The 15,344-nt window shown below is 44.2% G+C and overlaps 1 protein-coding gene across 4 annotated transcripts in view; it reads left to right on the plus strand.

Moving 5' to 3' along the window:
* The window catches only part of EPHA6 (EPH receptor A6), a 698,400-nt gene that overhangs the window by 467,766 nt on the left and 215,290 nt on the right, over positions 1-15,344 (plus strand). For all 4 annotated transcript variants that reach the window (XR_014470285.1, XM_083171949.1, XM_083171946.1 and 1 more), the window contains exon 6: positions 5,988-6,112. Coding sequence is in view for 3 of the 4 variants with exons in the window: in XM_083171949.1 (XP_083028075.1) it covers positions 5,988-6,112 (125 nt within the window). In the remaining variant the exon portion in view is untranslated. The remainder of the gene's footprint in view (positions 1-5,987; positions 6,113-15,344) is intronic.

Raw genomic sequence — 15,344 nt, forward strand, 5'->3', positions numbered from 1 at the left:
TCTTGCGACTGGGGTTCTCCACCCTATGTCTTTAGGCCAGCACACGATTGTTATTCCTTATATATCCCTGTATTTTCTGAATTATTACTGTCTGCACTGCACTCGAGCTGCAGCCTTTCATCTTATACTACATAGCTGTTAGGTTCATTGGCCCTGATGTTACGCTAAACTTTGCTGTCTGCCATGCAATTTGGTTGAAAGTACATCCATTCACCTTTATTCAGTCTGCTTGCAATTGTCAATTAAGTCCTGTCTTATATCTTGTACTCCTTTGTTCTCTCAATGCAACGCTATTGTAATGCATTTGTCTCTGCTTTGTGTATTTGCTATGGTTTGCTTTGTTGTTCTGTGCTTATTCTAATGTGGATGTGTCTTTTATGTTTACCTCTTGCTCTGCAGATACTTTGACCTGTGTCCAACAGAGAATAAAAAAAATGTATTTTCACTGGGGACATAAAAATAATTTATGACTAAGTATATATAAATATGTATTGAAGAATATTGTTTATGTTACATAACAATGTAACAATGTGGTTTTTGTTAATTTGATGCAGTCTGGACAAGTATATCTTTCAAGTAGAGAAAAGGGGGTTTTCGGAGGAGACTCTTCAGGAGGCGCATAAAATAATAGTAATAAATAAACATTGACACTTTAAATGTGATTATAACAATGAAATAAGGTGAAAGGAAAGAAAAAAAAAATTGTCTTATTTTTTGGTTGTCGACTGTGTCCTTTCTTTCAAATAAAGACGCTCCATGTTTTTCAAGGAAAAAGCACCACAACACGGAGCGTCTTTATTCGAAAGTCGACAACCAAAAAATAAGACAAGAATTTTTTTCTTTCCTTTCACCTTATTTTATTGTTATAATCACATTTAAAGTGTCAATGTTTATTTATTACTATTATTTTATGCGCCTCCTGAAGAGTCTCCTCCGAAAACCCACTTTTCTCTACATCCATTCCAAGGTGTTGGTGACACCTAGGAGGATTCTCTTCTGAAGCTGCATAGCGCCACCTGTTATTGTTGTTCACTCCCGTTATCTCTTTCAAGTATCTGTTGGCCTGCACAGCACCACTTTATGCAGTAATCATAGTATCTCCTCGCCCACTTCTTACTTCCAAGAAATTTCAGGACTGGCCCATAGAGGTATAGGGAAAACCCCTGGTGGGCCCCACTTTTTGGGGCCCCACAGCCTTCTTTAGAGGTTAGGCACCAGAAATTTTTGCCCCCTGACAAAAAAAAAGTGTCCCCCCCGATACATTTATTAGAATTTATGTTATATTATATATGTTCCAGGGGAATATATATATATATCTACCCAGAATCTGTAACTTCTGGGTAGTGATATCCACTACACAGTAGGGCCTCTACTAACTATCCATCTATCTATCCAGTAGGACCTCTAGCAACTGTCTTATCCAAGGAGGTGGACATGTTTGCAGGGACATTATCAGCAGATTGCATACTAAAGGCCAGAACCATTGGAATCTGCAGAGACCATGAGCCCCACAGTGCCGACTCCCCTAAGCCACCGTTGGGCGGCAGTGACATTGTTACGCCAATGGGCTCCAGGCTGTGCACTTGTCATAATAAATATATATATATATATATATATATATACATCCAATCGTCCAATCCCCTTCTGTGGAATAACGGCAATCAGGAGACGTACAGTTAAAGAAAATCATGTATATTGAACATGGGGGAGAACATTTTGGGGTATGAGCCCCTTCGTCAGCTCCAACCTACAGCCCTATAGTACATTTGCTGTTATGAATCTGGTACATTCTCATGCATGTACTAGTAGTATGTACTTTATATATTTATCAAGAGGCCCAGACCATGCACTCACTACTGGTTAGCCAAGTCTCTAAACATGGGCCCCTGCCACTGCATCACCCCGGTGGATCCTTCAAGCCCAAATATGACATTGCCCTCTACTATTTTTGGATGAAAAGTTTTGAATGTGGATTTTTTTATTTTATTGTTTTAAATAAACCTTAATTATTTGATCTTATTTTACATATTACATAAATGAATCGGAAAGTAATGAGATCTGTGGTCCTTTATTGAAGAGGACTTAGGGGTGGGTATTTAATTCAGTGACAGTCTAAAAAAATGTCCGTTTTTAGAACGAATTTACATTCGACCTATTCATTCGGTCAAGGTCAACAAAACACGTGGCTCACCGAATCACTCGCCGATCCACATGTTTTTGCTGAAAATGAGGCCATTTTCAACTTTTTTTTTGTTGTACAACATTTCGACAAAAACGCAGGGCCGTCTTAACATTAGGGGGGGGCAACCTAGTTCACTGGACCCCCCCAAATTAGTTTGCCCAGGAGCCCACAGTCACCTCCCCAACCCTCACCTCTCTGGCTCCGTGCGGCAGCCAGTCAGCTTCCGGCGTAATGTCCCTTACACATAATTCCCCTCGTAGTGCCCCTTAAACATTGCCCATATTACTGCCCCTTACAGAATTCCCATACTGATTCCATATAAGAGGAGAGACCTCATTGCCACGTCCCTCTATCCCCACCACAAACACCCTGTCCCCCAACATACACCCCATAACCCTCTATCCCCACCACAAACACCCTGTTCCACCCACAGACCCCCTATAAAGCTTTACTCACATATACACCCTAGTCCCCCTGTTTGTGCCACATTCACTCCCTATTCCTCTACACCACTCCCAATTACACACCCTACTCTTTCACTGTCCCCAACATACCCATACCATCCAACACCAGGGTGGTGAGTCTGGACCTCTTTTAGGTTTGTTATACTGGAGCTCGAGCATGGTCCCTCTTCTGATGGCCACAACTTACCAGCACATTGGGAGCCGGGTGGGCGGGATGATGATGTTAGCTGCGGCGGCTGTGATGGCTGTCACGAGAGGGGAGCAGTGCCGCGGATCACCCCTGCGCGCGACATCTGACAGTGGGGACCCCCCAGCTGTCCGCTGCCCAGGCGCTCCCAGTCCCCGCTGTAACAGTGCACTAGTGTGTGCTGCTGCGCCTGCTATTTAAGATTCACATATCCCGCTGGACCGCGCTAGCCAATAGGCGCTCGCGGTCCAGCAGCCACCAGTTGATTGGCTGCTGGACCGCAAGCGCCTATTGGCTGGCGGTCCAGAGGGAGACGTGAATTTTAAATAGCATCACGTCTCCCGCACACAGCGAGCCGCGGTGGGAGCTAGCGGGGGAGATGGAGCGGGCGAGCTGGCGGTGCTGGGACGGCTCCGGCGCCAGGATAGCTTCCATCGCCCGGAGCTGGTGCTCCACCGGCACCGCCCTCGCTACGCCTCTGCCGCCACCGCCCTGATCCCCCTGCCCGGATCCCCCAGCGAGGGTGAGCGGATTCCCGGACCCCGGCCACCATCTTTCCCATTGGGCTGGGCCGGGGGCCCCTAGGTCCTAGGGCCCCCGGGCAACTGCCCATCGTGCCCAATGGGAAAGACGGCACGGCAAAAACGGCCGCAATTGAATAGTAAAGTATGTTTTTTTTCAGCTAGCCAAAAATAATGGACTTAATTGAAGACTCACCTTAAGGTCCATACACACTGGGCGACTATTCCCAGCGTGTATGGACAGTGATGATGGCAATCATCACTGCGGGGAAAGCCGCTCAGTGCATAAACACTGAGCGGCTTTCCCCCTGCCTGGCGCCGACGGAGGGGGGGAGGACGGCATTGCACAGCGGATCGCTATACAAAGCCATCCTCAAAGCCGCTCATCTGCTGGTATAACCAGCAGATGAATGGCTTTCCCAGTGATGTTGTGGGAGCGCGCAGCAGCGCTCACCGCTCATCGCTGGGCCATACACACTGGGCGGCTTTGAGCTGAATGCCGCTCAAACCTGCTGTTTTGAGCGACTTTCAGCTCAAAGTCGCCCAGTGTGTATGGGCCTTTAGACATTATAATGCCTATAGACCTTTCTCTTCATAGAAAACATAGTTTTATTTTCCATGATTTCTAAAATATCTCGTGTTCCATCATTTCAACCCTGCACCCTCCGAACCCAGGATTCACAGATTCATTTTCCCATCCTGCTCATTTTGGATGTGGAAGATCTACCCTACCCACTCCTTTGGGGGATGTAGGGGACTATCTGAAAATAGTCTCCAGCAACCTTCCGTGAGCAACGTATGGGAAACAGACTAGTAGTGCCAGACTAGGGTGGTTTGGGCAAGGTGACCTGACTCATCTGCAATACGCCCACAGCCATTTGTCTGTGTGTTTTATGCTAATAAATTCACTCATAAAAAGGTATGTCAAATGCAATCATGTTTGATATTTTTACAAGCATTTTTGCTAGTGATATAGTAAATACTGTAGGATTCCCCATGCGATTTTAAGCAGAAATCTGGAATTAAGAGTGCCACATGAATTCTGAATGTATTATTGAATTTGATGACTTTAATATGGACCAAATGTCATGGGAATTAATCAAGTTTTCATCATATTTAAATTAGAGTGCTGAATTCATCAAATATTCCTTACAATTATAGTTGTTTGCTCCAAATTACAATTTCTGAATTTTATAGGATTCAATTACGGGAGGTTTTTAGCTGTATAGTGTATAATTGAAAAGTATTTGGATAGCCAGTATAACAGCATAATATGTACATAGAATAACTGTATATAATGTAATAACTGTATAGGCAGAATAACTGTATATAATGTAGGGCATGATTCAGACCGGATCGCTGATCTGCAAAGCTGCAGACGACTACGAGTAGATAGCCACTGCCCAGACATAGGGCAAGATGTACCAAGCGTTGAAAAGTGATAAAATAGATAGTGATAAACCACCAACCAATCAGATTCTTCCTGTCATTATTCAAACACAGCCTGTGACATGACAGATAGGAGCTGATTGGCTGGTGGTTTATCACTTTCCATTTTATCACTGTTCAAGCTAAGTGCTTGAACCCGCCCAATGTAAATTTGTGAGTGAATTGCGAATGGATTGCTATTGGACAATTGCATGTATTTCTGCTACGCACTCTCCGGTGCCACCTTATGCAGCCTGGAGCCATGTCAGTTGTAGGCAATGTCATCACCACTTGTGGGCTAAGCAGAGCTGTGCGGTGAGCCTAATTACAGCTGTTTTTTGGCATAGATGTTGTAGCAGGGATAGTAACAAAATACACAAAACTGTGCACCCTAGGCGATATTCCACTTGAATAAAACACTTACACAACACTACTTATCAATAGATGTGAACAATTCCCAAAGGCTGGACCTTGGAGAAAGAAAAGACCATGTTCTATTGATAAGTAGTGTTGTGTAAGTGTTTTATTCAAGTGGAATATCGCCAAGGGTGCACGGTTTTGTGTATTTTGTTACTGTCCATTCTGAACCGTTCGTGGTGAAGTTTCATATTGTGTTACCCTGACTGAAATTTCACAGTGCGCTAAAGATACCAGTCATTTTGTAGCAGGGATAGGGCAAGTGTGCATTGATTAGGAAGATGCCGATGTAAAGAAGCATACAGATAAGAGTGCGCATCGGACGCTTATTATTACAAGTTCTGAGAGTCGGCATGCCCATAGCTGTATTCATCATTGCAAAACTGACGCGTTTTGTGGTGACGTGTTTTGCGGGAAATGGGTGCTGTTCAGATATTAAACCAATTTATCTGAGGCGGAACTTGTGAGTAGATGGCCCAGGTACAAAAATATAATTTGGCACCCTTTCTCCTCTACAACCCAAGTTCACAATATGCCAATCTACATTGGGCCCCTTAGTAATCAGGGGCCCAGTGCAATGCACCTGCTGCACCAATGGTTGTTCCGGCTCTGTAAAGTATTTTGTAAATATTGCAACAGTACATGTATATCTATGTATGAATAGATTTCCTATGAGTCAATCTAACAATCACTAAAGCTATATAAATATTTTGTCTCCCGTAAATACCTTCCTGTCCTGCCTGGGTTACGTTTTCTCTATATTTACACTGTGATATCTTCTTCTTCAGCTCCGTCGCTAATTGGTATGGTGAGGAAAGACTGGGCATCTCAAAACAGCATTGCTCTTTCGTGGCAAGAACCAGACTATCCTAATGGGGTCATTCTGGATTACGAGATCAAGTACTATGAGAAAGTAGGTCTTGCTCAGCATTCCTGGAAAAACACTTAAGATGCAAGTAGTGCTTTCTTTCTGACTATCTGTTATGTAATGTTTTCCTATCTGTGTCTTAAATTCAGCCTTAAGACCTTGCAGGAAGTTGAACAGTAAATTTTGTATCTACATTTATGCTTTACATTTATGTATTTTTTGTTGTCATATGTCTAAATAGTGTACTTTTTGTGTTTTCTTTGCATTTAGATGTGTTCAGTCTGCATTTCATTTTAAACATGCATCTATGACAGTAATTATCTTGTTCAAGCCAAACGCAGGTGGAAACACATAGACAAATTCTTCTTAATCCACGCTAATTGATTTTAGCTGTCCTTCAAATCATTATCTCTGGAATTGGATTTATACTTGCCAGTCACTTAGACCCAGTTTCTCAGTATGTCAAGTGGTGGTAGTTTATATAACACAAGCAATGTGACTGTGGTTGCCATGGAAGTCCATGACAATGTGCAGAATTATAAATCATTAATAGCAGATTTAAGAAACAAGAATACAGCAATTATTCTAGAGACCATCATTAAATAAACAGAGGATTCCAGATACCACCACATAGTATAAAGGACATTCAAACGACTGACATACAAGACAGAGAGCATCCTAGTGCCTGCTGTGCAATACAGAATGCATCCTAGTGACAATCATAAAATATCATTCTTTAATTTTTAAGTAATATTCCTCAAAACTTCTTCAGTCTCATCATAACAATGGCCCTTATTTTGATCTGGGCGGTACGGCCCGCGTGCGGCCGTACCGCCGATGTTTACACTCTGCACATGCGCAGAGGTCACTCTGCGCATGTGCAGGGGAATTCTCCGAGTCAAAAATTTAGACGCCGCAAAGGGGGCGTATAGGGGCGTGAGGGGCTTAATAGCCTCATTACCCTATGTATACGCCCAGCGTTTCATGGGCGTTCCCATGCAAACGCGGGGCGTATGCATGGTAATGAGGCTATGACGCCAGTGATGGGGGCGGAAAGCTGACATCGCCGGATGTCAGCTGCCCGCCCCAATACAAGCTTTCACACGGACGATTGTCCGTGTGCTCTAAGCTTGCGTGAGCGGGGGGAGCGTGCGGCCCTGCCTTCGATGGTCATCGACCATCGAATGCAGGGGGCAGCTCCCAACATGGTGGAGGCGTACGCCCCGCCATTTTCATGCGGATCGGCAGCCGTCCGTGTACGGACGGCCGTGCCGATCCGTCTTGTAGGCGGGGATTCGTCTGGTGCGGTCGGAGCCGCATATGCGGCTCGGCCGCACCAACCAGAATAAGGGCCAATAGTACTCAACAAAACTATCCCAGCCTAAAGTAGCTGTCTTGTCCTGAACCACAAAACCTAGAAATTTCTAATACTGAGGTTCCACTGACGCATAAGGACTCCCCAGCCACTTGGTCATTCTTGTATGAAGTCATGTATATTAAATCCTAAAGTAATATGCTGACAAGTTTGCAGAAGCGACTCAATAAAATGCTACAATAGCAAAAGTGTAGAAACAGCAGCACCTCAAATTGGAATGATAAATTGTGAAATCTGTAGAGTAACCAGAGCACGTACCCTTTTAACACTTTGAGTGCCAATTGAATTTGTCAAAATAGGTCTAAAAATTGGCCAGCAAATATTTTCATTCATCATAACGACCTGTAACGCTTAACTTACATAGGAAATATAATCTTTTTTACACAACATTTTTTATTTGAATTTATATAACAAATGTGAGCGGCGCCGGCCTTTTTAGCGGATATTTTGCACATCTCTCACAGAGATCTTGGCACTCACAGGGTCCAGGAAGCATTTATGACCATACGCATTTTTTATGCTGATGTAATAAACGCAAGCTTACGGTTTCTCATTGCCAGGAGACAGGCCTCAGTAAGTGCACATCCTGCCAAGGAGCTGCTGGCAGTGTCATAGGGTAGCGCTCCAAAATAGAAACTGTCCCTTGGTATTGGTGCTCTTTTTGTTCTTATGTTCTATTCAAATAAAACCCAGAGATTAAAAAGAAAAACTCATAGTGTAAATGGTTTCAAACACGTGATAATCACCCAGCACCTCCTGGTGAAACACTCCACTACTAGTAACAGCGTGCTAAAGGACAACCAAATCCCGTGATGCTTCTATCACTCATCGGCTATGTCCCCTCAGGTATTGTGATTACCTTACAAATTACCTCAGTAGCAGGATTAAACAGCATGCAACTCCTTAAAGCAGAATCTTTATTTCACTTCCAGACACAACCTCCAGATGATGTTTAGAAATGGGAAAAATAAGAGGTGCAAAGCATAATACTGTATATAAAGAACTTATTTTTAAAAAATCCATAAAAATAAACAGGAGCTAATCCAAATGTGTCACATAAAAGATGTGGCTAAAGGCATACACTGAGCCGATTTGGTCAGATTTCGGGCCGATTGCGACCAATCGGGTGACTAAATATGACCAAATTGGCTGTCCCTGACATGCTGTTGGGTCCGATGCGGGGTCCTGTGCACATCGGACCTGTGTCAAGTGGCCGGACCACCCGACCTTGGACCTCCCTCCTGGCTGCGAGATGGGTGAGCAGCAGGGACGCATGCGATCCATCACAACAAATTGTGATGGATCGCATGCGTCCCTGCTGCCAGGAAGGTCCCGGGCGACTCACAGGGTATCAGGTGTCCATACAATGCTGCGAGACATCGCAGCAGCGTATGGGCACCTTAAGTCAGACACATTCCCGCTGAGCATGAAGGCCTACCATGTGACAAGAGGGTCAGACAAGCACATATAAGGAAGTCTCGCTTAATCCCAATGTACAAGATTATGCCACTCACAGGATTTTTGCATCCAGGTCACATCAGGTTCCGCTAGCGATGAATCTCTGATACTTCCTCCTCCAAGCTTACTCCATTCTTCTGAAGTTTTAATCAAACAGTTCCTTTTATTCTTCTTCTTGCTCAAGTTATGACCCTTTGTGCAATTAGGAGGTTTTAATTTAAGTTAAAGGCTTGTTTATCATTAGCATTCAGGAAATTGATAAATATGACAGCATCACATCCCCCATAGAAACTTATGGGGTATGCGGCTGCCGGTGAGAATTAAGGAATTGCAGCACGTAACAGTTATGCCTGTATGTAGCTCCCTCCTACATACATTCAGGAGAAACTTAGATAAATAGGCACCTAAGAGTTAACGGCAGTTCTTGAAACTTTAATATGGCTTAAAATGGCCACCCCATACTTCTGGTGCGACTACCCACACTTAATTTTGTGACTCGAAGATGACTACTACCAATCTGCATGAAAACAGATATTCGCTTCATATAACATTATGGGGCACTGCTAACATCTGCAGACCAGTAAATGATATAAAAGCCTAGTGTTACTGACAAAAGGGCAGCAGCTGGGCATACAGATCTGTGCCACATCTCAGGGAAGGTTATTCAACTTGGCAACTACCCTTTTTGTGAAGTAATTTTTTACTCAAATGTCCTCCGAACCTCCCTCCAGTCTCAGCGCATGTCATGTTCTAATACTTCACTTCCTTTAAAAAAAACATTTCCCTTCTGGACCTTGGTAAAATCTTTCATATGGTTGAAAGGTTTCTATCATGTCCCCCCTTTCTCTTCTGTGTTCATTCTGGACCTGTTCAAGCTGCACTGCAGAAGCCATAGACACCTATGGGAGCTACATTTGTGATTGGAAATGGGGATACCTTGGAAGATAATGGAGATAACTATTCCCACAGTAGTATGCAACATATGATTGTACACCTGGGTGGAGCACAGCAACATCCTTTCCAGGGACCACACCCTCCACCCAGGGCCACTTATGTATCAGTAGACCTGCTCAATACACTAAAAGGGTGTACATGACCGGCAGTCAGGATCCCGTTGGTCAGAATATGGAGGCCGACATTTCTAAGGAGGCAATCCTGCCAGTCATCAGATAAATCTACTTACCCTCCCCCTGCCTCCCTCTAACATTCTCTTCTAGTAGCTTATCCTAACCTGAGTTAGCCTGACCCTAACCCTCCCTGCTAGTGCCTAACTCTAACCCCCACGCAGCATTAAGTGCCCCCACTAGTGCCTAAACATCCCCCCCACCCTCCCCTTTCCCTGCCTGAGATAGTATTTGTGGACGTCATTATGGGGAGATATATGAAGCAGTAAAAAAAAGTGGAGAAGTGTGCCAGTGGAGAAGTTGCTCAACCAATCAACTTTCTAGAAAGCAACTGATTGGCTGCCATGGGCGACTACTCCACTGGCTCGGTTCCACTCTGTCCACTCTGTTCTCCATTACAATGCATCCCATGCAATATATAAATGTGGCTTTGTGGTAGGATTTCATTGACCTGCGATTCAATTTAGTAGTGTATGTGAGTTTTGTATTAGAGGCAGACTGAGCACAGTGGCCTCTGTACGCTAAAGAAGTTATATGCTGACAATTTATTATAATAAGAAACCTTCTTGAAAATGAATGTTTACGGTCAATAGGAAATATATATCTAGGTGAAACTAATCACATAGGTGCAATAACTTTAATAAGCCAGTGAAACCCTAAAGGTTTCACTGTGCATTAAATGTATTTAGAGGTCAGCGCAATGTTTATACAGATCTCATTTACTCTAAAAAATACGTCTGGGTTTCTCATTGACGTCCTGTTTGAAAATATGTGTTTATTTTGCCGTCTTTCCCCATCTATCCATTCTAGTTTGTGATGCTTATGACATTTATTCTATAACAATACCGTTAACAAATATAAATAAAGCAGAACAATATTTTCTACAAGGACGCTTCCTCTGGAGATTAAGTGGCAAATTGTCGCGACTGTAAAATGAATTATAACATTTGTTGGGAAATTGCATTTACAGCTAGCTCAGCCGAGTACGCTTGCTGCTAAGGTGATTGCATTTCTGCTTAATCCTCTGTATTTTTCTTATGTTTAAATCAAGTCTAAAGCATGTTTACACTGCAAAATATATACTACATAGGATGAAAGCTGGTATAAGTACACAGCTAAGAGGGCATTTGGCTTTGGTCATCATTGATGAGTAGTGTTCGCTGTATCACCCTGTATCTTTCAAAACCTGCGCAGCTCCTCTTCCCTGCCTGGGTTGCTGCTCTCTGCTTCGCGCACAGGTCTGGTCTGCATATCAGTGCTAAAATACAGACCACACTGTGCTAGAAGCACCCAAAGCTGACAGTGAAACCCCAGACTGGGAAGAGGAACTGCATAGGTTCTGAAAGATGCAGGGTGAACACCTGTGGCCACAAACACACACACCCACCCTTATATAATATATATTATGTATATATGTGTGTGTGTGTGTGTGTGTGTGTGTGTGTGTGTGTGTGTGTGTGTGTGTGTGTGTGTGTGTGTGTGTGTGTGTGTGTGTGTGTGTGTGTGTGTGTGTGTGTGAAAAATGCAAGTATCACTCCTCCATCAACTTCTTGTGCCGGTTCGCTATATATATATATATATATATATATATATATATATATATATATATATATATATATATATATAGTATATAAATAGAGAGAGAGAGAGAGAGAGAACACCTATATATTCCGGAACATTATTATTGGCTTTCAATTTACTGATTTAAACTTGCAGAGGAGGAGAGGTGCCCCCTTGGGAGCAGGAGCCCGGTGGCAGATTAGTCCATTGTCTCCCAGAGTTACGCCTCTGGTGAACACTATATAGTATGGTTTGTCTAGCATATGTAAATAGTTTGAGACTTTTTTGATTGGACAGTTGGTACATTGTTGCTCTTGTGCCAGCCACAGGTAGTCAGGGGTGATGACACTATACTTTTGAGATTGCATATTAATCAAGGTGAATGTTGTTTTCTGTCCTGTACCCTATTTTTTCTAAAATAGTTGGCCATAGACTTGACGATTGTTGGCTACAGTTGCTATTCCATATAGATGTTTTGTTTGGTTTTACACTTTTAAAGTATCTATTTTCTCAGATATCCTCTGATAACATAGGCCCTTATTCTGATCGGTGCGGCCGGATCCGAATATGCGGCCAGGACCGTGCGTGCGAAACCCCGCCTTCCATACGGATCGCCAACTCCGTCCGTACGTGGTAAGAAGCTGGCCAAAAGGACCGCACGTGTATTTTTCACGGAATACGCCTCCACCATCTCAGGGAACCTCCCCCATCATTCGATGGTCGCAGACCATCGAATGCAGGACCGAGTGGTCCACCAGCTCCCGCAACCTCAGACCACACGGACATTTTTCCGTGCAAAAGCAGGGATCTGGGCGGGCAGCTGACATCCGGCGATGTCATATGTCCGCCCCCTACACGTGCGTCACGGCCGCATTACCATACGTACGCCCAGCGTTTGCATGGGAACGCCCATGAAACGCAGGGCGTATGCATATGGTAATGAGCCCAAATAGCCCTTCACGCCCCTCTCCACCCCCTGTTCTGAGTGTTCACATTTCATGTGGGATTTGGCCATACGCCCCGCTCGCACATGCGCAGAGACGCCTCTGCACATGCGCAGACACAAAACATCGGCGGCACGAACGCGCGCGGATATTACCGCACCAACCAGAATAAGGACGATAGTCTTACAAAAAATATCTTTGTACTTTTAAGTCTGTAGACTAGTCTGAATTTCAGCACTCAAGCTCGGTCCTGAGGATAAGGACAACTAATACCTGATTCAGAACCCTCCCTCCATGTAGAAAATGACAGAGGAAGGGGACTGTACTGGGAATTAATATTCTGAGAAGAGAGGCTATCGAAAGCCTCTCTGCTCACTACATCTGGTGTCATGTGACTGAGATCTGTCTCTCTTTGATTTAAAGGGCTAGGCATGTCAAATGTATTGCCACATTTGGCACCACACTGAAACTAACGCATCTGCCCTCTGTGAGTTCCTAGTATGTATCCTGCATATTGATCTGAATTTAACTCTGCGCCTGTTACCTTTGTACTGTTCCTAGTCACTTTTTGGTTCTGATTTTGACTATACCATTTATTTAATTCTGCTCGCCCACTGGTGCCACACTGCCCCTCTCATTCTGGACCATTCCTGGTCGAGTATGCTCCAACTTGGGGGGATCTCGATATATTCATGAGTGTGGTGTTAAACATTTTTCTTAATTTGACCAATTTGACCACTGAATCCTGACCCTAAGATGATCAACAATATCATTTTTACGGTAGAAGGAAGGTGGTTTAGTGGCAAAGCCTATAGAAATACTGGGAAACAGTACAAAATGATGTATTATCAGATAGTGTGTTTCAGCTAAGACCTGGATATATTACAAATGGGCTCATAAGTCTTCAACATTACATTTCGCTGTTGCGGACTTAATATTTTGCCCTGGAACAAAGCTTTTGTTCTGGATACTGTTTTAACTCAGAGGAAAAAGAGAATTTAAGGCTTGTGTCGGGAGCTTCGGGGTAGTTTGACAATTTTCTATTTAAAATGAGTTTCGCTGCCATTCATTACAGCCAAAAGATTTCCACTAGTGTATGACCCTTCGGGGATAAGCGAATCCATCCGCCCGCATAGGGAACATATTTCTCCTGCTCTTCATCACACAGGCTCCGAGCGGTAATTCCAGGGCCTCCGAATATTTTTACTAAAAAAAGCTGTGTGTGTTACTGTGCGTTGCTTGTGGCAGAGAGATAGCGGCCGCTGATATTAAGACCTGAGTAATGAGACTGAATAATCCTTTCAGGTAGAATACAGTAATAATATATAGCGCTTTAGCAGTGTAGGTAGAGATTAAAGGTGGGCATACATCGGTCAGATTTATCTGACCATAAATCTGACCATAAATCTGACCTTGCTTCGTTCTGTTTGTTTACTGTTTCTCTCCTGGCAGGTTTAAACCGATTTTGGGTTTGATGTCAATTTTTTCAATTCCGATTTTCATGCGATTTGATACAATCAAATCGCATGAAAATCGCATGCAAATCGCATGTGCTCTGATTTCTGTGGGATGGGTTTAGGGAGTGGCCAAAAATATGATAAATAGAGCAGAAACTATTTTATATTCTCCTCACACTGTTCTGTGATGATATTTGACTTTGTGAGCTTTGCACTTTACTTTAGTTTTTTAAGTGTTTATAAAGTTTAATCTATCCTATTTTGTCATGGATCCATATCAGTATCACCTTATGCAAGTCTACTGCTTTATTAAGTTGAGACGTGACAGGATTCAGCGGCGGAAGAGGTTGAGGTCCTGCTGGACCAAAGATTGGTTGCTCAAAAGAGACTCTGGGGGAGATTCTCTAAGAATCTCCGCCCCCTTCGCCGCCCATCGCATTTATAATTATCGCATATGTTGTAACATATGCGATAATTATAGCAAAGGACAGCTCTTGCGTTAACAGCTGTCCTTTGCGGTGAGAGTCGCCGGGTCCCAGCAGGTCCCGGCGGCTCCCCCCTTCCTCACACACCCGGCGCTGCTGCTGCTGCTGCTGCGCCGGGCTCTCCTCCTCCCTGCATCCGGAAGAGGATCAGTGCAGGGAGGAGGTCACAGGTCCGGGCAGCACTGCGCTGTGCTGCCCGGACACAGGTGAGGGGGCGATGCGGGGCGGCGGAGGTCCGTGCGGGGCGGCATGGGGCGGCGGAGGGTTGCGGTAGAAGCCCATTGGCTTCTATGGGGCATCGCCAGATTTTTCTGGCGATGCCCCCCGCCGCGGTAACCCGGCGAGGGATGCTTACAGCATCCCAAAATGCTGTAAAATCCCAGATAACGGGGATTTTACCGCATTTTTAGCTTAGAGAATCTCCCCCTCTCTCTCTCACATGTCTCTCCTGTCAGGCCTTAGAGAAAACAACCCGGATGACTACCATAATTTCCTCCGTATGGACGACCCTACATTTCAGGAGTTGCTTGGCCTGGTCACTCCCTATATTGAAAAGCGAGACACAAACTTCCGGAGGGCCATAACTGCTGAGGAGAGGCTGGTGGCTACATTGCGCTTTCTGGCCACAGGGCGATCTTTAGAGGATTTAAAGTTTGGGGCCCTCATCTCAGCTCAAGCTTTGGGGCGTATCATCCCCGAGACATGCAAGGCCATTGTTAAGGTGTTGCAGGACCAGTTTATGAAGGTGAATGACATGCATACCACATTTCATATTGTAATGTAAAAAATTCTTTCATATGTAATGCAAGGTGTTTTAACATATACATTTCATTTCCGGTACTTGTGTATTATCACGGTGGCCATCGCATTGCTT

This window comes from Crinia signifera, chromosome 2 (assembly GCF_055691185.1).
Source record: "Crinia signifera chromosome 2, ASM5569118v1, whole genome shotgun sequence".
Classification (NCBI taxonomy): domain Eukaryota; kingdom Metazoa; phylum Chordata; class Amphibia; order Anura; family Myobatrachidae; genus Crinia; species Crinia signifera.